General features: G+C 35.3%; 1 protein-coding gene across 2 annotated transcripts in view; it reads left to right on the plus strand.

Moving 5' to 3' along the window:
• LOC150097435 (carboxyl-terminal PDZ ligand of neuronal nitric oxide synthase protein-like) overlaps positions 1–25,275 on the plus strand; it is a 287,244-nt gene that overhangs the window by 109,269 nt on the left and 152,700 nt on the right. Inside the window, exon 4 of one of the 2 annotated variants that reach the window (XM_090407036.1) lies at positions 11,920–11,974. In XM_090407036.1, the coding sequence (XP_090263162.1) occupies positions 11,920–11,974 (55 nt within the window). Of the gene's footprint in view, positions 1–11,913; positions 11,975–25,275 lie in introns of both variants that reach the window. The other variant, XM_090407034.1, reaches the window with a different exon arrangement.

Raw genomic sequence — 25,275 nt, forward strand, 5'->3', positions numbered from 1 at the left:
ACTGCATAATTCAAAGGCCTTCTCAGAAGGCTGAATTCCTGATGATTGCAGTACAGTTCACATAGTACCCATTCATATAAAAAGGAAACAAAACAATGTGAGAATTACAAAGGTATTTCCCTACTGAGTCTTCCTGGTAAGATTTATGCAAGTATACTTGAAAAACTGAACCTCCGTAGCTCAGTCAGTATAGACGAAGTCTTTTGGCCCGAAAGACATGGGTTCAATTCCCATCTATGATGCAAGAAAACTTTATCGGGTCTTTTCAATGCAAGATGAGTTAGCCAGTCTGATATGGAGGTGGAGGTTCCTCCCCCCCCCACACACACACAAAAAAAAAAAGAAACATTCCTCAAAACATGCTAACCAGCTCCCATGAAAACACACGTCTACGGTCATAAATACTAAGGGCAAGGAAGGCAGTGGGAAAGCACATTTTTTTTTATTTATAATCGTTATTCTCTGGTAAAATAGCATATTGTTGTCCAACCAACTAACCATAAAGTTGAGGATTAAATAACAACTTGAGAAACAGCTAAGAAAAATTGTGGAAAGGAAGCTTGAACAAGAACAATCTGGATTCAAGCTGAATAGAGGTTGTCAGGATCAAATTTTATTTTAACGCAAGTAGTTGAGTAATGGGAGATCAATCAGAATTGAAGGAGGTACAGAAGATGGTTTGATGTTAAATCAGATGTCAGACAAGAACATACATTATCTCCACTGTGATTCATTTTTATGTGAATTACATTATGAAAGAAAGTGGTATTAAACCTGATATCAAAACTGGAAATGTTAATCTCAACTCTACTTATGCTGATGATGTTGTACTTCTGAATAAATTGAGTACAACTCTGCAGGATTCCCTGATTAAATTGAATGACTTCTGTGATAAATTTGGTATGAAAATCAGGAATAAGAAAACAAAGACAATGAAAATAGTTAGAAACATTGAAAACATCAACTGCATCTTGAATGAAGAGCAATTTTGATAGTTTAGTAATAAATTCCTTTAAATTTTGGTGGTGTGTGTAACTTTTTGACTTCCATAATTTTAAGGCTAGCGAGGTGTACTTTTCTAATCTCCATAGCAGCCATGTTTCAAGTTTGTTGATATTTGATGTAAGAAAGTATGTCCTCCTCACCCCCAGAGACACTATTTTTATTATTATGTGATGCCTCCAAGGAGTCGGACTCATCGTGAAAGGGCTCACTACTCCACTACACAACTTGCCGCCTTCTATACTTATTCCTCCTACCACATACTATGACACTACTACCATCTACACACACAATGCATCTACTGCCCACCAATAGTATTTTGTCTGTAAATTGTATGTCTCCTGTTGTCCGATTTGCCTGCATGCAGAATGAAAAATTTTAACGCTACAACACAAAAAAAAACAATACCAGAACTCACTATTTCGGACAGTAATACCAGTTAGGATTAGGAACGCATTAAGAGAGTGCAAATACCTGCCAAGATGCTGGCAGTTATTTGCACTCATCATGTGTGACAACTCACGATGGAGACAGGCTTTCTGTCAATTTCCAAGAGTTCTGCCTACTCTGTATAGAATGAAAAATTGCAGATTTTTTTATCTTTAACTTCATTAGATGTCCACATATGCTGTATGGTTGTTCTGTGATCAGATGAATTCTCACCAGATATTGCCCTTTTGGATTTTTCTTGAGCTTTCAATTCTCTGAAGGCCTGCCATACACCTTTCAGCCATCTTTAATGATCTACCACTTCCCCTTTCACAGGTATTCTATGTTGTAACCTGTTTTTGAGAAAGTCCCTGGCCAAATTTTGTGTGTGTCAACTGGATTTCAGTTTTCTTTTGTCAGTACTCCTCTGGAATCTGTATTAAAGCTTACTGATCCTTTGTAAGATACATACTTCTATTTGTTCACCTTTCAGTGTACGAGATCCTCAACAGGCTCCTGTAACACTGCATTTCAGAAGTAGCTTATGCTTTTCCTGCAGACTTTTTTTAAGGTTCCAAGGCATTTATAAGTAGCTACTGAAAAACCATCTGCCTCCAGAATCCTCAGTTTTGTTCCTTTAGTGATGAATTTGTCCTTCCTAAAGTTAGTCGCTAACAAATATATTATGGCTTAGGTGCTGGTTTAAGCTTATAATTAAGAGCATACTGTTTAGCTTTGTGTACTATGTCTGCTCCATGTAGAATTAACAAATAGATATAAAGTCTTCATTGTTGGTTCAAGCATAGTGTTAGTAATAACAAGTCCAGTTATGAACACAAATGCAGCAGATCTTACCATTGTTATTATTAACTTTTCTCTTTTCTCCAGATTTTCCCAAAACAGTTCTATATGTCTGTTTATCATTTCCTATCCTGTTGTTTAGATCTCCAACTTTTCCTTTTCTTGTATCAGCTGCATTTGTAATGCCTCAAAAAATTCCTGCACTTTTTCCTTAGTAGAACCTCCTTCCTTACTTGAAAATAATTCTCTAACAGATATTGTTAGAGAATTATTTCCTTTACCTTATCCACTGACTAAAAATGGGTGCCCTTCAATGCAGATTTCAACTTTAGGAAAAGGTAAAAGTCCGGCGAGTGAGGTGGATGGTCTAACACTGGGATCTTATCAGCCAGATACTGCTTTGCAGACAGTTCACTGTGGGCTGGAGCGTTGTCCTGATGGAGAATTCAAGTGTCGTTCTTCCACAGATTGGGTCTCTTCTTCATCACTCGTTTTCTCAGCTTGGCCAGAACCTCAAGGTAATAATGTTGGTTAACTGGTTGAATGGGTACCAGATGGTCAGATGTCTGACCATCTGGTACCCATTCAACCATTACTGCGCCATTGATATTAAAAAAAAAAAAAAAAAAAAAAAAAACGATCATCATTGCCTTTAGTTTTGACTTGCTCATTCCTGCTTTTTTCATTCTCTGTGACATGTGAGTTTTCCAGGGCATCGTTTGTCTCTTTGTTTCTGGATAGTACTGGAAAATCCACGTCTCATCACATGTGATGATCTTCTCCTTCAAGTCCAGCTCTGCTGTCAGCGGATAAAGGAGAAAATGGCAGCAGTACTGAAGCAGATAACACCTGATGACTTGCAGCGCTGCTTCCAACAATGGAAAATTTATATGCAACAGTATATAGGTAGAGGAAAGGAGTATGTTGAAGGGGATAACAATTAAGTTATACAATTGTAATAATAAACCACATTTTTGCAACCAGTCTCGTTATTTAATAGCCACACCTCGTATGTAACATGATGCACAATGCTACTTCTACACTGGATGGAGAGTTAGAGGTGCAGGAAAATGAAGTTGAAGAGCTGTTGCATAATCTGGATAAGAATTTGTCAATGGGGACAGATAGAATATCAGCACATTAGCTAAAGGAATGTTCAGCCAAATTGGCTAGGCTTTTCACATGTTTATATAACTTTGGTCTCAGCTCAGGAATGATACCACAAGAATGGAAGGATCATATGATAGTTCCATTGTACTAGGGTGGAACAGAAACTGATGTGTCTAACTACCAACCTGTTAATATCTCTGGTGTGGTAGTGAAGATTTTAGAGAAGTGGATAGACAAACAAGCTATTTTTGCAAGGAGCAGCATGGGTTTACTAAAAGAAGATCATGTTTTAGCAATTTGCTCATGTTTTATAACAGTGTTATGGCTGAGTTAGATAAATGGAATGGATATACTAGGATAATGTTGAATTTTGCTAAGGCATTTGATAGGATACCACATGAAAGGCTGTTGCATAAACTGGAGAATATGGTACTGGAATATATAAACTCTTGACTTGAATCAGTGGATATGAATCTGTCAAGTTTAAGGTAACCAGTAGTGTACCTCAGGGTTCATTCCTTGGGCCATTGTTGTTCAATCTATATATTAATGACATTAGGAATGGCCTAACAAGAGATGTGCAATTGTTTGCCAATGTGCAAAGATAGGCAGGTCAATCAGGAATGCTACAGATATTAAGCACTTACAAAATGATTTGGATATGCTGGAAATTTGGGAATGAAAATGGCTATCAGTTTAATGTTAGTAAGTGTAAAGTTGCAGCAGCATATTATATTAGTGGAGGTTATGCTACAAGAAACTGATGAGGCTATTGATCTTGGTGTAATGGTAGATAGGAATTTGAAATTCAAATGTCACATAGCAAAAGTTGCAAATACAACTCAGAAGATAATTGTGATGTTGAAGCAAACCTTGACATGTAATGATAAGGAAGTCATTTTGCCTCTCGAAAAGACTACACCTGGATTATTGTACACAGATTTCGTCTCCTAGGTTCCAAAGGAATAAAGAAGCTGTAGAAAGGATGCGAAGAAAGTTAAAAAGAAAATATCCGGGATTATGGGATTTAGATTGTGAGCATGTGGATTGCAAACTAGCAAGTGAAAGAGGGGGTTGATGTGATAGAGGTTTATAAACTTTTGAATGGGCGTTACAGGGTAGCATCTGATGAAATTTTTCATTATTTGGAAGGTGGGGAGAGAACACAGGGGCATCCATGTAAGTTAAGTTTATTTGCAGTCAAAAAAAAAAACAGGTAAGAGCTAGGTGTTTCTCTCACAGAACAGTGAGTGAGTGGAATAGTTAGCCTTTAGAGGTAGTGAGTGCATGTAGTGTGTATGAATTTAAGGGAAGGTATGACAGCTGGTTTGGGTGATGTATTGGGCCTCCCTCAATGAGTTCTTGATTCCCTGGAGATTTCAGGTAATAATAATAAAATCTACAGAGGTTCTAGCTTTGTGTGAATTCAAGAACACATTGTTGTGACTTATTAACTTATCTACTGTTAATGCAGCTATTAGTTCTCTTCAAACTGAACTCACTTCTATTCTTAACCTGGAACTTTAGAGTATTCTTTCAAATATTTGAGAGAATTTCCCATCAAGAATTTCAAAAATAAAGGGTTAAAATATCAAATAATACAGCAACCTTGGAGATCTTTTTCTCAACTGCAGAGTTAACCTCAAAAAGTTGTCTTGAACCTTTCATCAAAAAGCCTCAACAAAACAGCCATCATCATCCTTATCCTCAACAACAATTTTGCAGTAGCATTTCATCAAGTTTGAACAATAAACCTCACATGTCATATAGAGAACAGTGTTCACAGCTTAACTCCAAATATTTTCCAATAACATTCTCGATGTAACTAATATCCTAATGCAGACTTTGCCACCTAAAAGAAATCTCCCCACACGCAGCCTATTCTATTCCCTCAGAAAATTACACAAAAAATATAATTACTAAAGCCAACAAGAAAGAAGAATAACACTGCTGTGATTCTCTTTTTTTTTTAATTTTTTTTTTTATGTTGGGTCCCATATACGAGAGTACGTTAGTACCATATATGGGTAAATCATTGCCAGAGATTATAAATAAAAAAATAAATGTGTTGCTTAGAAACCATTTTAAATAATACTGATATAATGTTGGGGTTGGACATCACTTCTTTATTCACCAATATCACTTTACTTCAATAATGTCAGAGGGAAAAATCTTTTTATCTCTTCAATTTTCCCATCTATACCAGTTACTTCAGTTGGCAGGACACCATATACAAGGGTGGTTCCAAAAGTTCTCGGCCTAACAATGAAAAAATTGATTTATAATTTCAAAATTATTTTTATTTTTCACCATAATCCCCCTTAAGACTAATGCATTTATTCCAGCGATGCTCCAGCGCCATTATCCCGTCCCTGTAGTGGTTCTCAGTAAGATCTACAAAATATCCCTCTACAGCTGCAATCGCCTCTTGATTCGAAGAAAAACGGTCAGCGTTTTTCTTCGAATCAAACAAGAAAGAGTTTTAGTTTTGGGAAGAGATAGAAGTCAAGAGTGAGCCAAATCTGGGGAATAGGGTGGAAGTTCCAACAATACATAGTGCAGTTCTCGTAAAGATCAACTCCCTCCCATGTCTATTCCAAGTGTTTGTAAGGTTCCTTGTCCTTGCAAATTGTCATATTATTATTACCTGACAACTCCAGAGAGTCCAAAGACTCAAGGGAAGGCACCTACTCCACAACTCACCATCTACCGCCGACCACCACCATTAGTATTTTCACAGACAATCACAAACATTCATGCCCACGGCAGGATTCGAACCTGCAGCCTTTTGGCTGGAGAGCGGATACGCTAACCACTCGAATCCTGCCGTGGGAATGAATGTTTGTGAATAACATTAGATTTGCTAACATCTTACTTGGATGCCACCACAACTATCGTCATTTACTTTTTAGTGAAGATGCAAAATTAAATATGGAAATGAACAACAGAGTTCCAAGAAAGATTAGGTAAGTGAATATAGGGCATCAATGACAGAATCATATTAAAAAATGTGGAAGGAGCTTGATATTGTTAACTTTCAATAGGATGTGATCGCATCTAACCTCGTGTAGTATGGTCAATTGAAGAAAACAAGTAGTATTTTTGGCTGGAATGGTAGGAAAAAGAGCTTGAGGAAGGCCAAGATCTAGATGAATCGATACAGTAAGAAGTGCCTTAGAACAGTGCTTCCCAAACTTCTAGATGTCAGGGCCCCTTTGCAAAAATTAAAATATTTCACAGCCCCCCTCAAAAAAAAATCGTAATAGAGACATATATTATTATAATATTTATTGTATTTATATTCAATACAAAACATACATAGCGAGTATTGCAAAAATCAAATGCATATATTACATTTTTTGCCTCTTACCGTTTGGTTCTGAAGGCGATGCTGGCTGTTCTGGTAAAATATGAAATATTGTCCTTTTTTTTTTTTTTTTTTTTTTTTTTGAATCTGTTTCTGCTTCTTCTGATTGTTCGCGGGATTTTATTTTTATTTTTTTATCAGCCACTTATCCATCTTAGGGTTAAATTTTTTAACGTAGAATAGATCAAATAATATCACCACTTACCGATACTGGCACACCACAGACTGATAACATGAAATTAGTGAATATTACCTGAATAAGGGAATCCCCAGACCAGGAACATTTTTCTCTTTTGTGACTTTTCTCCCTTTACCGTAATTAAGCCTAACGCGAAACAGACGCCAAAGGCAGGTTATTAAGATGTGCATGTGATTGGTGTGGTATTAACAAAAGATCGCGCAACCGAAAGATAAAAGCATAGCTGACAATTGAGTTGAAATGCTAACTCTCTTCAACCGAATTCCATATGTGAAACTGCCATAACATTCATTATATATATATATATATTACTTAGTTTTAACACTTTTACGAATTTTAACACGTTCGGTTGAATTTTATTGCTGCCTTGGGAAATCGAACTCACACACATCTAATTAATAACAATAGTTTTTAGTTATATACCGTGTTTGCCAATGCAACATATGGTTTTGTTTCAGTCTATACAGCATAGTTTCTGTATGAGGGGACATGTGATTCATTAATTAGTGTGTTTTTATCCCAGTTGTCTCTAATTGCACTATTTGTTGAGAAATATATTACACAGACTCCTCATACCTTATTCACTGGCATAATAAAAGTACTTGTTTTTATTGCCTCTGCAGTATAGTGGTTGTTAGGGAGGGGTGTTGTTTGCCACTGCAAGGGAGTTACTATCTCCCCACATGAGCTTGTTTAAGCTTTTTTTCATGTGTGAAGTATATGCGAAACTTTTATTGGTAACAGAAAACTAGCTCGGATGACAGTGATAATATAAAACGAGTTTTGATATGTATATAAAGTCAATATCAACAGTCCCTGATTACGAACGCGTGATGAAAGGGACAGGAAGTGGAGCTTCCCTGGAGAGCATTCGAAGTAAATACAATTAACCACTGCTTTGAAATGAAACATATGAATAAACAATATTTACTAATATTCATTAAGCGCCGAAATACGCAGGAAGCAAAGTTTGTGAACCAACACCAATGTGTGAATTTTTGCATTAAAATATAAAAAATAACAAAAAAGAAATAATAAATAACAAAAGTTAAATACGTTTCTTTTAAAATAAAAAAAAATCTACTTAGTCTTAAAACATTTTAAATTTGTTTTCATTATTTCACGGTCCCCCTCAACAAAACCTACGGCCCCCAAGGAGGCCGCGGCCCACAGTTTGGGAAGTGCTGCCTTAGAAGACCAAAATATAAAATCTCACAATATTGGAGTCCTGACAGATAATAGATTGAGTTTGAGAAAAATTGTCAACAAGAAGTTAGTAATTATTCAAGCTTTACATGTGCTACTATCATGGTGTGATGAGGGTTCAATTCTGATTGGTGCAATGAGTTTTAACTGTTTCTTTTAGAATCTGGAAAATTACTGACGAAATACAAAAAATATACACATTTAATAAAACTAAAACAATATATACACTTTAAATAAAATTATATAACTACAAAATACTGGATCCAAGGCCTTCTGAATTAAATCTACACTAGAGATTTTTTTTATCCAAAAATATTAAAATCGCCCATTCTCTGACTCATTCTGTTACTAAATTGTTTAACATATACTTATTAATTGTTTTCGCAATAAACAAAATGTTCATAGTCAGTTTTTTTGTTAGAGCCTTTTTGGAAATATAAAATTTTCATCTTCTTTTCAATAGGATCCTTTTTGTTTCTCCCTTGTTAGAGCACACAATATTATTCGTCTTGACTCTAAAGTATAAACACTCTTATCTCTTGCAGTTCAGTTTGACGCACAATTTTAATTTTTGTACCGGAGGGGGAAAAGTTTCTTCTACTACTTTATAGGCAACATATCTAAGTTGAGCCTAATTCCGTTACCTTTTTTCAGTAGAAATAACAAATAGAGATCCAGTGTCCTTAAGACAGGTGAAACTTTCCAATCAGCATTTCCTCAAACATTCAATTAGAACATCAACTGCAATATCTTATTTTATTTACTAAATAAAACAGTTGACAGTCACAACTCCTCCAATTTAAAGACTCTCAGTTCTATGATTCCTTTTTGGAATCTTCTATTAATGTTCTTCCGACTGTCATGTAAAAAAAATTCACCACGCTCTGCATTCTCACGGGTAGAGGTGTGCTTTCATATCCCTAACAAGCTGTTGCATCATAATGCAGCATGATCATCCTACCCTTTGGCAGTCAGATACATCTTCTGTATCGTTATAATAGTTAATACTCCAATACACAAACTTCCTGCTGATCCTAAGCGTTTTTAGTGTGTTGACAATAACAGATGACTGCATTTGCCTTGTGAAGTGCTACTAGACAATTCTGCACACAGCACAACAGAATTGGGTTTGTACAATTCTTGGACAATGCAATTGGTGTGTGAAAGTTGTAACAGTATTTATGGCAAGACTGTGAAACAACACTCAAGTTCCACAATTATTGAAAACATCGTGACCTTTGTGTATTTCTGAAAGTTCATTACAATAAAAAGTTTTCCATTATTTCACTTCTTTTCAAATTGTTTGAAATGTTAATAGTCAAATTTTCATCTGTTAAATTTGTCAACTTAACAGATGAAAATAAAGCTAATATTTTTTAGTGTTTCTGACAAAATAATCTTCACTGTCATGTGGCATATCATCCACACACACATCTAATAGTATTATTAGAAACAGGAAGTTGTTAATTTTGCTTTCAGCCTCTTGCCTGCCATTGTTTTCATTATTCTTTTACCAGTAGGCATTGTTAGTTTATTCATGTAACTTATTAAATAGTTATCTTTCAACCTTTTCACTTAGTCTTTCATCTACTTGTTAAGTAGCAATGATTAGCAGTAAAGTTTATTTACTTGTCTGGGATCTTAGCTGTTGTTAGTTTTTATCTCACAAAATGCACAGTGGACTGGGAATAATTTATATAAAAAACATTTCCAAATAACTGCCATTTTTAAAGCATGATATATATATATATAATTTGCTTCTCTTCCTGTTCTTACTTGGCACACTGATAATTCCTTCTTTTCTTATACTTCACCATTTTACGTTCTTCAATGGCCACTCAACACCACTCATAAAATTACTCCATTTCACAAGGGATGAAAATAAATCACTGTGTATTAAACACTGAGTGGCTTTCAGAAAGCATTTGCTTGCTTTGTAACCACTGATGAAGCTGCCCCATAACAATACAAAATAAACACAGACACAACTAAATATAATTTTAAAGAGTTTGTAGCTTATGCAAATTAGTCCATGATTTCCTCTCTGACAAAAATTCACTGTTTCAATGGGTATGTTATTCACGGTATTCTAATAACCTTTAATCTATCAGTAAATCATTCACAGCTTTCAGCACATACAAACCACATGTATAACATGTCTATAGCAGCACTCAATGTTTGAATTGTCTCCCTTCTGCCTTTATGCACATCCAAAGTCTGTGAGGCCACATATCATTGGTAGCATGCATGCATCCAATGGAAATGCTGCCCTGCTTGTTCCAAAGCTACCTTCAGGCTGTCGATGCTAGGGTGTCATTTCTTGCAGGCTACTTTCTCAAGCTCTGATTACAATTTGAAGTTCAACAGATTCGGATCAAGACTTCTAGACAGCTAATCGGATATTAATATGGCGTCAGGCACATTCACCTCTAACTACTGTTGTGTGTTCCTCACTTTGTGTTCAGGGGTTGAGTCCTGTTGGAAGGTCCACTGCCTACCATGAAACAAGGTATTGTTCAGGGGCTCCAACACAGTGTCTTGATATGCTTTGGTGGAGGTTTTGACCCCTTGCAGAAATGCAACTTGGAAATACCCCCCCCCCCCCCTCATACATCACTTCCACGAAACCATCAATAATGTGGGGTGATGACCTCTATGAATCCTGGGTGCTGTGCAACCATCTGGGGCACATATCTGATCGTTTTGATGGTGAAAATCTTCTCAAATGTGAAGAGGATATCTCTGTGTCTGTTGTTTGCATACTGCTGGAGAAGTGCCTCTGATTTTATCACCCTTTTCCACATAAGTTGTGGTGTTAAGAAGTGTCCATTAGAATGACAATAGGCTCTCACCCTCATATCATCGGTTAATGTATGTGCCATTGTTCTCTGCAAAACGTTTATCTCTTGCAACATCACTTTCTGCATTCTCACAAGATTAAGGCCTCTGCCTTATTCTTGTGAGAATGCAGAAGAACCTGTTCTTCGGCAGTCAGATATGTCTTCTTTATTGTTATAACAGTTAATAGTCCGATACACAAACATCCTAAAGATCCCAAATGGTTTTAGTGTGTTAAAAATAACAGGTGACTGCATAACAACCTTGTGAAGTGCTATTACTGCTACAAGACTCTCATAATCTACCCATTGCACGTTAACCTGTATAGCCAGAGCTAGACAGCTTTCTCTCTACTGATAAACTGTGCCATTAGTGGAATGGGCTCACACAATTATGTGGGCAGTATGCAGATGTGCAGAGGTTGCATCAGTATTTATGGCAAGACTGTGTATAAATAACTAAAGGAATTTTATAAGATAGGCAAAAGAAAAATTTACTACACAGCAGAAAGGGAAAGAACAAAGGGTCATCCCTGAAAATTGAGTCAAATTGTGGTTAGCAGGAATATGCAATGAAATTTATCAGCCAGTATTGTGAATTATTGTCAGTGGATTGCCAAAAGAAATCATGAATAAGTTTAAGTAAATGTACAAGAAGCATTGTGTAGGCAAGAAGTTCTAGAACACCTTGTAAGTGATGTAATAATATCTCTAGCAGTATATGAGTACCTTTATAATATAGTAAAAAAACTTCACTGAATTTCTTGCAAATACATTTCTGGAACACTTTTTCTTGTTTTTTTTTGCTTACTGCACTTGCATTTTACAGGGCCATGTTTTTATATATTTGCAGGATGTAGCCAGAAAACAGATTTGTCCCTATATATGAAATTTTAATTTGCCACTTAGAATATGTATATATAAAGTTTTAATTACCATTAACATGAATGCTTTGCTTCCACAGAAAGATCAGTGGCTGTGGGATGAAAGCAAATTTTTGATTATGCAGCACCCAGTATATAGGTAAGTGTTTCATTAAGTTACATTTTTAAAGAAACTAAAGCTTTAGAAATCATTCTGATGTGCCGAAATCATTCACAAGTATATACCTGTTCCTCAGTAATGGAAAATATCATGATATGTTCTGAGCATGAAAGAAAGAAAACAGCTTGTAACTTCCCCACTGCTGGGTGAAGGCCATTGCAGAAGGGTTAGGTCCTCTTCTCTCATGGTGACCCACTCTGGATGAATGTTTAAAGGTGAAAGACAATCACAGACATCCATGCCCTGGGCAGGATTCAAACTAACAGCCTCTTGGGTGGATGTGTGTGGATATGCTAACCACTCAGCCAACCAGGTTGGCATTCTGAGCATAAATAGTATATTAATGACTCATTATAATCTGTATAATGAAATTAAAAACAACAAAAAGAATCCTTTATGGGCATGACTACAAAATGTCATATTTTGAATGTTTATTGTTCAGATAGAAAGAAAGAATGTTTTCAGGTTTGGCAGGCTGATAGGTTAGCATGTTCACTCTTTAACCTATGGATTTGAATCCCACCATGGACATGGATGTTTCTGAATGTGCCTAAGTTGTAGATGAATTTCATTACCTGATAATTGAAGTCCTGCAGCGGCTCAAAAAAAAGTTATTGCTTGGTCTCTAGAGCAGGGCTTTTAAATGATCTAATCCTTAGCTTACCATAATAATACTACTACTACTGTACTGTAGACTATTAACCTTCTCTGAGCAGGATTCACATTTTATTACCAAAAAAAAAAAAAAGTTCTTTGAAGAGCCAGTTTTTTGAATACTGACAAAATTCAGGTGAAGTGTAAAGCAAAACCCACTTGAGAATAATTTTGGATTTAGTATATGCAGTTATCACCAAAGTTATTTAGCTCCTTCCTTGAATATGTTGTAAATGAAGCTGAAGAACTGTGATATTGGAGTGATGGTAGGAGGACAAAGAATAAACCTTCTAAAGTTTGCTGATGATATTGATCTCCTAGCAGAAAACAAATCAAATCTTCAGGAAATCACCATAAAATTAGTTTATACTTGTAAAAAATAAAGCTTAACCATAAATATCCAACTATCAAAATTAATGACAAATGTATATGCTTCTGACCAAGAAGGAAGTGCTTTAAAAGAAACTGAAAAAATCCTACTTGTGGACACCCCCCCCCCCCAGAAGAAGTTGATCAGTTTAAATACCTAGGCAATTAGACAAAATAAAAGAGGACATGAAAACCAAATCACAACAAGCGACACCAAACTGGACAGAATTGTTCGGACTCTCCCAGGACAGACAGAAGTGGAAAGAGTTTATTCGGCCTCATCATCATCCACATAGATGATGGAAGAGAGAAGAAGAAGACCTAGGCAATATCATTAATGAAGATGGCAGATCAAGATAGGATATTAGAACTAAAATTGCAAAAGCAACAACAGCACTCCACTGTGGACAAATAACAAGCTTGCAGTTACCAGCAGATTACACCTTATTAGCATACTAGTTAATTCAGTACTTCTGTACAGAAGTGAAACTTGGGCCCTCCTAAAAGAAGATGAAAAGAGGTTGTTGGCATTTGAAATGAGGTGCTATAGACAACTCCTAAAGATACCATACACCAGGGGTGTTCAACCCGTCGATCGTGGAGTGATTTTTGGTCAATTTCTTGCGTATTCCTCCTTGCTTACAAATTTAATTAAAACTGAAAACTTAATATTTTATTTATCATTATTTTGTATTATTTTTAATTCACTTTAAGTGTATTGCTATTGTTTATTTATTTTTCATTAAAATTGACAAATCAGTAATTTTCTTATAAGTCCAGGTAAATGAATTAATTTGGATCAGTGGAAGTCAAACAGCGAGCCGAGTGAATACGATTATAAGCAAAGTGTAAAAACTCGATTGAAGCTTAAATATTAAATATTCCAAAGCACATTACATCGATTTTTTACTTAGTTTAAGTCCCATGTGAATATTGTAAAAAAATAAACTTTGTTTGTCTCGGTATAGTTTGTATTAGATGTTTTTGTAAATGATTCTTTTGAAGCTAATTGTATATACCGCTTTAATAAGAATATGTTAGAGTGTTAAAAACAAAAGCAATGTTTTTGTCACCGAAGCTGTACATGGCGGCATTAGAAAGATTGTTATTGAAACTTGTATGTATGAGAAAGGTTTGCAGGCTCTAAGTGTAAACATCTCCGAAGTCAGTCAGAAAGAGTTCAAACAACTTTCCGATGGCCGGCAACTTACAATCAAAAGAAAGCGGAGGAGAACAAAGGGCGTGCCGAACTTGAAACTTAAGATGAAAGACTCATACTGATTCTTTGGGGGTTGCCAAACTTCATGCAAGGTCTCAGAGGAGGCCTAATAAAAAGGGACTGAAGCAAGCAGAAGGGGTCCTGGTTCCAGAATTGCTGTCAGAGAGGAGGCTGCCCAGTCCAGAGTCGCCGTCAGAGAGACTGCCTGGATCCACGTTGCTTGCTTGAGAGAGGAGTTTCCTGCTTCCAGAAAGGTGCTTTTCGATTCGAGACATTGCCAAAGAGAGACTACTTCTAGGCCACAGACAAGGTTTCAAATTGCCAAAAAGAAGAGTTCCAATTGCCAGAGAAAAGTTTCCAGGCCAGGTTAATGTCAGACATACACTAGTGTAATGCGTTTTCATTACAATTTGATGAATCAAACTACTTCACTGATATTGCTCAGTTAATGGTATTTATTTGCATGGTATTTCGAGATTATTCAAGTAAAGAAGAACTTTTGAAAATTATACGATTATTGGGAAGGACTAGGGGAGAAGACATTTTTTTGGCATTTGATGAATTTGTGAAACAACACAAACTTCCGCTTTTTAAACTTGTGTCTATTACTGCTGATGGTGCTCCTGCAATGATAGGTAATAAATCAGGCTTCATTTCATTATGTAAAAACGATGACAAATATCCAGATTTTTTAACGTACCACTGTATTATTCACCAACAAGTACTGTGTAGTAAAAGATTAAACACAAAAGATGTTTTGGATATTACATTTAAAATTGTAAATTCTGTTTGAGGAAAAGCCCTGCAACGGCGGTTATTTAAATTACAGGCAGATGATGTTAGGGAACTTCTGTTGTATACTAATGTTCGCTGACTCAGCAGAAGTCAATTTTTAGAAAGATTTCTTGTATTAATTAATGATATAAAAAATTTTCTTGGTGAAAAAGGAGATATTTATCCACAATTGAGTGATAAAAGATGATTGTTACACTTATCATTTTTAGTAGATTTCTGTACGAAATTAAGCAATTTAAATTTAAAGTTACAAGGTAGAGATAAAAATTTAATTGACATGTTAAGTTCAATAAAAACTTTCCAACAATACTTACTTTTATTAAAGAAAAATATAAATGACTACGAATTTAGACATCTCCCATATTTATTAAAATTTTTTGAACAAAATCAAGAAATGCTTCGCTATGATTTAAAAGAATTTATTCGTGAAATAGAATTAGTTGAGGAAGAAATAAATTCAAGATTTAAAGATTTTAATAAAACTGAAATGATTGTATCTTTTATCAATAATCCATTTCAAGAAAACTTGAACATCGCAGAAATTTCGAACAAAATTAGTGGGCTGTTTGATATAAACCAAGCTGAAGTAGAACTTGAGATAATAAACTTTCAGAATAGTTTACATTTAAAATCAATAAACAATGAAGTCATTTTGAAGTATGCACATGAAAAATTTCCAATATTAACTGATATTGTGTGAAAAATTCTGTCATGTTTTGGATTGACATACTTGTCTATGTCAGAATCTGCTTTTTCAAATATGACCGTCATAAAAAAATCAATTAAGAAACCAAATTACAAATGATCATTTGGATGATTGTCTGCGATTGGCCACTTCTTCATATCAACTTGACTATGAAAATATTGCAAAGGTCCAAACAATGCCAAATTTCACATTAACTTTTTTTTTTTTTTAATCAACCAGCATTTCCTGTGACTTGTGAGTTTGTAACCAATCTGTTGTTTTTTCAAACTTTGGTTTTCCAAAATAGAGAAATAAATATTTTATTCCAATATACTTTTTTTATTGTTGTTGTATTAAAATAATTAAAAGTGATAAATAAATTTTTAAATACACAAATAAAGTTTTTAGTTGTTTATTTGTGCGTAATCAGATATCAGGTTGGGGAAATGTGATCTATATAAGAGAGTAGATCGCTGAATAACGTTTTATAGAAAAGTAGCTTGCATAGTAAAAAAGGTTGAACACCGCTGCCATACACTGATCACATCGCGACAAAAGAATGAGTTCTTTTGTTGGTCCAGGAGATAACATCACAACTGTAATTTGAAAGAAATGACTTTTGTTGCTTGGCCATAACAGCAGATCATATGGTCTACCAATGCAAGTTCTTGAAGGACTGATTTCAGGAACTCAAAAAAGAGGCAGACCTAGAATAAACTTGATGGATAATATAAAAATTTGGACCAGTGCTTCACTTACAGAGCTGTCAATTGAGGACTAAGTGGAAGATTTTTGTGAGGAACATTTCCTGATATCTACTCTGTAGTCCTTTGTGGACTATGAGATGACAAATGAATATGCAGTTGTTTTTCATAGTGAAACAGTTTCTTCTTCTTCAAGTATTGTAGACTTTTATCTTTTAAGCATAATGCAACACACATCCTTTTTTTGATCTAGCCAAAAAAAAAAAAAGTTCATACTCCGTGAAGCTTACATTGTAAATTATTCTGATATATATAATTCTTATGTAATGATTTTCTCTGGTTGATATCATGTTTTATTCTGAAAGTAAACCACAAGTCAAATTGCACACATTTATATCCCACAATATATAACTTATCTCTTAATTAATCCTATTAACTATTTAACTCATTAAGAGATTGCGCATTCAGAAATCTATAATTGTAACACAAATATCACAAATATATACAAGTATAAAATTATCAAGAATTATGTAAGTGCTAATATATTCCTTCACAAGAAGTACAGATGTTTCACTCATAGGAGGCCCCAAGTTATCGTTTATTACAGACATAATATACAAAAATGGTAAACGTAATTGTGGTAGCACATACCATAAGAGATGTCCAATGTATTGCATCACAATAAATGCTCAAAGTGGTTGCCTCCTTCCTGCACGCACCTGGCAACCCGGTGCCCCATGTTTGCGAATATCTCAATTAGCTGAGCATGGGCAATGTCGTCAATTGCAGCAGTGATGTTCACTTTCAGTTGCTGGAGTGTTCATTGTTTATTGGCATAGACCTTTCCCTTCAACGTGCCTTACAAGAAGTCTGGGGGACTGAGATCTGGAGACCTTGTTGGCCATATTCCTTTGGAGATTATGTGATCTTCAAAGTTACATCTGACATAGACCTTTTGGACATGTGACAGGTTACTCCGTCTTGATGGAAGTAGCCTCGTTTAACTCATTGTCATCCAACTGATTAACAAATGTGTTGATCATTTCACAGTACACGTCTGTGTTCACCTTCGTTTCAAAGAATATGGATCCTATGATGTGCATATATGACATGGTGCACCACACTCCAATCTTGAGGTCATGCAGCCGATGTTCATGAATTGCATGTGGATTTGCTTCGGCCCACAAGAGCATATGCTGCAAATTGATGTACCCAGACAGGTGGAGTCAATTTCTTGGGACAGTCACCATAAGGACTCGCTTGCAGGACATGCAACCTGTTATGCATGTCCTGCACTGTTTCCTTGCTCTTTGCAGGATGGCTGCACCCATGAACATTCACCAGTGTGCCTGTTGTCTCCAGTTTTTTCACCATCTTCTGTATCACACTTTTTGATGGCACTGCAACATTAAACTATTTTCTGAAATGTGAGCATGCAACCTTGAATGAACCCATAGTCCAATATGATTTGGGCTATGGGTTCATTCAAGAACACTTTTTGCTCAATTTATGTACATGTTTGCTGCACCGAGACAGGCCGCAAATTGAGCTTATCAGGATGTGGGGAACTCAATGTAGGAAGTTGGCAACGATTCCTATGATAGCCACAATAGAGCATCATGCAGTCAAGACATGCCGGAGTCATGTTGCATTTGAATATGTCTCTGTCCATGTTGGTACTCCCATAGTTGCAACCGTCTTGTTTATATATTATATTGTATATCACTCATGGTCTCCTATGAGTGAAATACCCTGTATATGAAACATGAAAATCAGTTTCATGTTTCATATACCTCTGACACTTTATCATTGAACTCCTGATATGTATCTTCACGCTGTGTACAAAATACTATGATAGCACTACTTGAAAGTTTACATTATTACTAACTTCTTGTTGACAATCTTCCTCGAAATTAGTCTTATCTGTCAGGACTCTGATATTGTTAGATCTTGTATTTCAGTCTTCTCAGCACTTTTAACTACATAAATCCCCCTAGAACTTAATCTTCCTCTGGATCTTTTTTTTTTCTTGCCATCAAACACTGATTTTGCTAACTCTTAATCTCTCATTCTGTTTAAGTGACCATATCACCTTACTGTAGATCAGTTCTGCTTACACATTAATAAATACTAGTATTGCCACGTTCTTTCCTTATATCTTCATTTTTATATGATCTTGCCATTGATGTCTGGTCATTCTCCAGTCTTCGATCAGTTGTTTTATTTTTAAGCCATCTCCAATCCATGCATTAAAATTGGTTTGAGCATTGTCTGTATAAAGGTACTTACTGTTTTAACTATTTTTTTCCTCTTATTCCACCATCATCCTCATTGTCATCAATTTTCTGATATTTACCCACAAGGAGTGTAAATATCAGAAAAGCATTTAATAGGACCACATGCCTAGGACTGGTATGGCACATCACCGATCATCTGAATGAACATATGGCATCTGTATGTTTCCATTCCATACTTCCATCTGTTCCATTGAACAGATGGAAGGATGGAAATGGATTATGAAAGTGACATTAAACCTGATGCTGCATGATTAAGTTTATATTATGATTAATCTCCCATTAACAGTTTTCCTCCAATTAGTCTATTGATTTGAACATTATCTCATGTCTAATTTCTCACTTATTCCATTTAATTTCTACTATACTAGCTTTACTTATTCTGTAGTCTCTTTCTATGTTAAATTTGTTATCATCCCTATAAATTGTGCCTAATAGCTGAAATAGTTTATTTGTTCTACAGGTTGAGAATACAGCTGAAGTTTTCTACGTTCCTGCCTATTTTCACAGTTTTAGTGTTTTTATTGCTGATTTTCACACCAGATTTATTACAGTTATTCAATTTAGTTAGAGAATCCTGGAAACTTGCCCTGAATGTGTTTATCAGTACAACATCATCTGCCTAAGTGAAGCATTAAGTTTGATGTCTCCAATTCTGATATTAGGTTTAATGCCACTTTCTTTCATAATCCATTTCCATCCATCCATCTGTTCATTGGACATCAACAGATTCATATGATCACTTAGATGCTCGAAGATGTGCCAAACCAGTCCTCGACATATGGTCCTGTTGGATGCTTTTCTGGGGGCTTCAACTCTCTGAAAATTAGTCACTTGAGCTTCTATTACTGTTTTGAGAAGTCCTCCTTCCATCCTTTCGATGTGCCCAAAGTACATTAACTTTCTTCTGTCAATATCCTTAAGGAGCCTAATGTTCTACCAATCCTTTCTAGCACCCATCCATTTGTCTTCCTTTCATCATATATCCTCAACAGCCTTCTGTGACACTCAAAAGCAGCTATCCTTTTCCTATCAGACTTCTTTAGTCTTGCATCCATAAGTAGCTGTTTGAAAAACAGCTGCATCCAAAATCCTCTATTTTGTTCCCATGAGATAGATCCTTCCAGTTTTAGACAAGTCTCTGACTGTTGTTTTAGCCATTCCTAATCTTCTGACACCTTCTGCAACAATTCTTCACATTAATAATGGATAGGTACTCGAACTTGCTGACTTCCTCAATTCTTTTTCCATTAAGTACACTTGTTTCTCAGTAGCTTTCTTGTCTGTATTCCCTTTAAGAAACATTATCTTTGGCTTGCTAGGATTGAGATGAGGTCTTCTGTTCTGACTGATCTCATTAACTTTGTCAAGAATTTGTCCTAGTTCTTCCTTGTCATTACAGGGGAGTACTGTATCATCAATATACCTCAGATTATTGATGACTACCACCTATCCTAATTCCTGTCTTGAGCTCATTCAGTTGTACATGAATGGTGTCCTCAGCATAGATACTAAACAAGGGAGGAGAAAGTAGACATCCTTGCCTAACTCCCTTTCCAACCTGAAGCCAATCAGTTAATCCAGTGCCTATTCTTACCATGGTTTATTGCTTACTGTACAAGTTAGCTATCAACCTAATAGTGTTGTGGTGAGGGAAACCCATTATTTTCATTACTTCCCACAGTTTCACATGCGGAACACAGTCAAAAGCTTTGGAGCAGTTTATTAAACACATTACCATAGGGAGTCTAAATTCTTTATACTTTTCTATGATCTGTTTAAGACAAAGGGTCTGATCTCTGGCACCCTTATCTTTCCTAAAACCTGCTTGATCCTCAGATCTCTATCTCAACTTTTGCTTCAATCCTATTTAGAATAATCCATGTAGATGATGAATAAGAGTGGAGATGTGTGCACCCTTGTCTTTCACCTGATTTTACATCAAACTATCTTGCATTTTCTTCAATTCGTACTGCTAACTTAAATGTATGCTGCATATTGTTTTCTGTATAATGTTTAATTTACTCCATATATATATATAACTGTAGCATTTCAAAAAGATTTTCTTGGGCACCTTGTTGTATACCTTTTCCAGATCTTCAAAACTTAAATACAGATCCTTGTTATATTCCTATGATTTCTCAGCCATTTGTCATAAAGTGATTTTCTGATCTTGACAACCTCTGCTTTGCCTGAACTCAGCTTGTTCTCTAGATTTCTCTTCCATGATTTTTCTCAGTATTTTCTCATATATGCTTGCATAAATCTTATCTGGAACATTTAGTAGAGAAATTCCACATTCGAGTGGAATTTCTCTACTAAATGACAGTTCACAATTATAGATGTGAACTGTGAGAGCTTTGCTCCACTCATTTGGAATTTGACCTTCCTTCTGACCAGGCCCACCATAGAATTCAGTAGGCTTGGTCAGAAGGAAGACTACTAAAAAAGTTTTATACCTCCATATTTAATGTTTATATACTCCTCTTTGCATTCCTCTTGAATATTTTCTACTAGTGTTCTATCATGCTTGTTTTGTTTAACAGACTTGCAAAGTAATTACTCCAGAGATAAGAATGTTCTATAATATCCTTATCTTCAGTTTTCATATCACCTTTTTCATCTTTGATTTGCACTCTTTCTTCCGTTTTTAAGGCTTTTTCCATAGTCTCCCTCCAGAACACTTTTCCACCTTCATGATTTTCATCTTTTATATTCTTACAAAAGTCTTCCTATGACTTTTGTCTAGCTAATTGCATAGATAGCTTAGCCCTCTTAGATGTTTCTCTGTATTCTTTTAGGGCCTCTTCCAACTTATTTGCTAGGAAAAATTGAAATATCAACTTTATAAAATTGCATATTTCAATAAACTGCATAACCTTGATTTCATTTGTTGTTATTATTTATGGGATATCTGAATATATATATAGATATTCTACAGAAGACTGATAAGATTACTAATTTAGTTCTTGGCATAGTGCCATTAGTTCTCATTATGTAAACACAACACAGCACAGCTCATATCGTTAAGTTTTTATATCTGAAATACCTCTATACATAACTGAAATTTGCTAGTGAAAGTGGGTGATTCAACATAATTTTATGTATTGAATACAAAAAACAGCATCCATAATTGTTTCGTAACCCATTTGTTCAGGATATCTCCCTTGGTTCAGCAAGTTTTGAGTTATACATAGTTCAGGCTGCATTCACATTTGAATTTTTTTTTTCTCTCCTGACTTGTACTTTATTCATAAATGTAGCGGGCAGTTTCATCAACAAATTTCTTCTATAGAATTGTGGTACCCAGGCATATAGAACTTGCCTGTATGCCATTATTATCAAGGGTGCTTGCTGAATTTTGCTAGTTCTTATTCAAAGAAACTGCTGATGCAAGGTGTAAATAGAAGACTTCAAAGATTTTTTTTAATTGTAAATAAATATGCACATATGTGTGCTATTGCTTCTTATAAATAAAGGCTTTCTCTCTCACTCAAAGATTCACAAACTAGAATATTTATTCATTGCAGTAATTCATTATGAAATTTGTTTCATTCTTGATAACTATCTTTTGAGTATGGTATGCAGCCTAATTTGTAATTATCGTTTTCTAATGCATATCATAAACGAATATACCAGATATTGATAGGGCAACACAATTACTATATCATTACCAGTTTCTTTTCAACAGTTTACTTGCAAATTGACCTGTTAATTTTTGAGGTATCTGATAATGACCAGTTATCAGATACCTCAAAATTTAGGTTTTTTCCTGCATTTTTTTTTTTTTAATTTTTTTTTAACTTCTTTGGCTAATCATTCATCTCCTGTTCTGTTTATGTGAGCCTATTTTAAATTTAATATCTTTGTTTTTGTTTGGTTTTGTTCAGAGCAAATACCTCAGCATCTCTACTGGGATGATCAGTTTGAGTTATGGATATTGAAGTCGCCAAGGAATATGATTTCACTGTTTTGGTGTTGATACTCAGGAAATCAAGTTTCAGTGATACAGTCTAAAGCAGGTCATCAGAATTTCAAGTGCAATAAAAAGGGCAAATGAATGCTGCAAAATGCACTAGGAAATGTTTATCAGCTATAGATGAAAAATAGTTAAGTTTTAGATTTGGCATTCTCTGATATGAGATATCAGATTGACAAATGTTCATGTGCAGTCCTTATGTTGAAAGGAATCGCAGTCGAAAAATCCTGAAATACAATTTACTGTAATTTAGTATTATAGCTTTTTCCACAAATGAAACCACTATGTAACCAATCATACTGGGAAATCCTGATTTAATGCCCTCCATGTGAGGTACCTGGTGTGATAAGAGGGGCCTTCATCAAGTCCCAACCAAGTTCATAAACCATATTATCATCAAAATAAAACCAAAGTAAGAAACAAAAAAAACCATCAGAGGCTGCAATAAGTATACCACTGTTCTTAATCTTACACTCAACAGGTGAACAACCAGTTGGAAAAATGTTACCGTTCTTCATCTTCAACCCAAAATTTATAATTTAGCTGTTTAGCATATAGCTACAGTAGCACAATCAGAAAAATTTTCCATGCAACATCTCTTGGGGGGAAATACTGATTGTAGTTATCCCCAACCGAACAAAAACCTGGTGCCATAGGCGTCAGGGGGTGGAGCCCCCTAGTAGGACTATAAAATAATGCCCCTTGATTGGTACCATTGATTATCACTTGAAGTATAAAAGCAAAAGAGAAATATAATGTACTTCAATATTATTGTGTTTACATAATGTTTATTTATTATTTATAGATTGTTTGTCATAAAAACTATCGCAAACAAAAGAAATTTATTTTGTTTATAAAAAATGCGGACTATTTCATATGTGCGATTATAAAAGATTTTATTCTTAGTATATTTTGGTAGTTAAAAAATGTTTTTCTTGTGTAAGATAAATTAACACAGATGATTGTGTCCAAATATTTCATGTTTAGAGCATGAAATATTTGTTTAAAAATGATAGCCTTTACAGGTTGATTGTCCCCTGATACTTTTTGATTGGGTGGTATTTTGTACACAAGCTGTATTAATAAAAGTTTTTGTGTGAAATACAGCTTTTTTTTGCTCGACGATGTGAGCCCTTTGTTAAGATTTCCATAGCTCACCACTGGTGTTGACCATATACACTTCAGCTGAGGTCAGATGGATTTGTACTTTATAAAGTGCCAAGAGTTGAGCAGGACAGAAGTACTGTAGAAAGAAGTTTGTAGAAAGTTTTTTACCTTGGGTTTATTATACGTTAAAGATACCAAGAAATTTTATACTTTTTAATCCTTTTCCCAAGGAAGCAATACTTTGTTTTGCTTCCTTGGGAAACATTTTGCACGTGAAATATATTCACATCTGAGCTACTTGTAGAGGCTAATCACTTCGTATCACTTGCCTTAGTATGTATCCCATAATGCAAAGCACCCCCCCCTTTCAAACGTGTATAATGCAATGAAGGGTCAAAACCTTTCTGTATTTTATAAAGTACAGACCAGTTTTGACCTTTATTGAGGTCTCATCAGTGGGAGCCAGACCCAGGAGAGATCAAGCACCTTTTGTCTGCATATGATATATATATATATGACTTCTGCATTACTTCAACCTTGGTATCTCTCCTGCGTCTGGCTCCCACTGATGAGACCTCAATAGAGGTTGAAACCAATCTGGGTAGTGACTCTTCCCATTATGCATTGCATTATACACATCTCAAGGGGGGGGTGGATTGCTTTGTATTATGAGATACATATTAAGGCAAGTGATATGAAGTCATTAAACTCTGTATCCCATAATGCAGTGCATAATGGGAAGGGTCACTACCCAGACCTGGGAGAGGTCAAGCACCTTTTGTCTACTTGTCTATGAGATATATATTACTTCTGCATTACTTCAACCTTGGTATCTCTTCCAGGTCTGGATAAAAAAGTATAAAATTTCTTGGTATCTTTAAAGAAGTACTGTTTATAACCAAAAAGAATGCCTGACTTTTTCGGGGCTGAAGAGGCTATGGAGCTGATGTGCTCATGCCATTTTAGGCTAGATGGGAAAGTCTACCTAAGAAGCAGAATGATCCTGATTTGTGAGTAGAATATCCTCAAAAGTGAGGGAGAGTGGATAATGATCTTTTTTCCAGGAAAAAGAGACAGGATTGCATGTTGGTGGCATTAAAATTCCAAGTTATCCTTATCTCATTTGAGAATGCTATGGAGATCAGTGATTAATGTATTTGTTAAAGATCTTGAAGCATGAATTACCTGATCACTTAAAATGAAAATGCAAGGTCTTAAAATGAAAAGAAGAGTAGAGTACTTATCAGCAAATCTGTGAAATGGATTTGGATGGCAGATAAGAACATTGATGTATAGGGGGAAAGAGTAGATGAAAGCAGAGAGCCCTGAGATGAACCAACATTAACTGAAAAATCTGATGAAAGGAAGCCATCCACCAATGACTTGCAATGAATGGAGAGGAAGCTAGCAGTTCATTTACAAAGGAAAAGAGGAATATCATAAGATTGTAGCTTGGTAAGAGGACTACGATGCC

Source organism: Typopeltis vanoorti, chromosome 17, assembly GCF_054136105.1.
Source record: "Typopeltis vanoorti isolate ZY-2024b chromosome 17, IOZ_Tvanoo_1.0, whole genome shotgun sequence".
Lineage (NCBI taxonomy): Eukaryota > Metazoa > Arthropoda > Arachnida > Uropygi > Thelyphonidae > Typopeltis > Typopeltis vanoorti.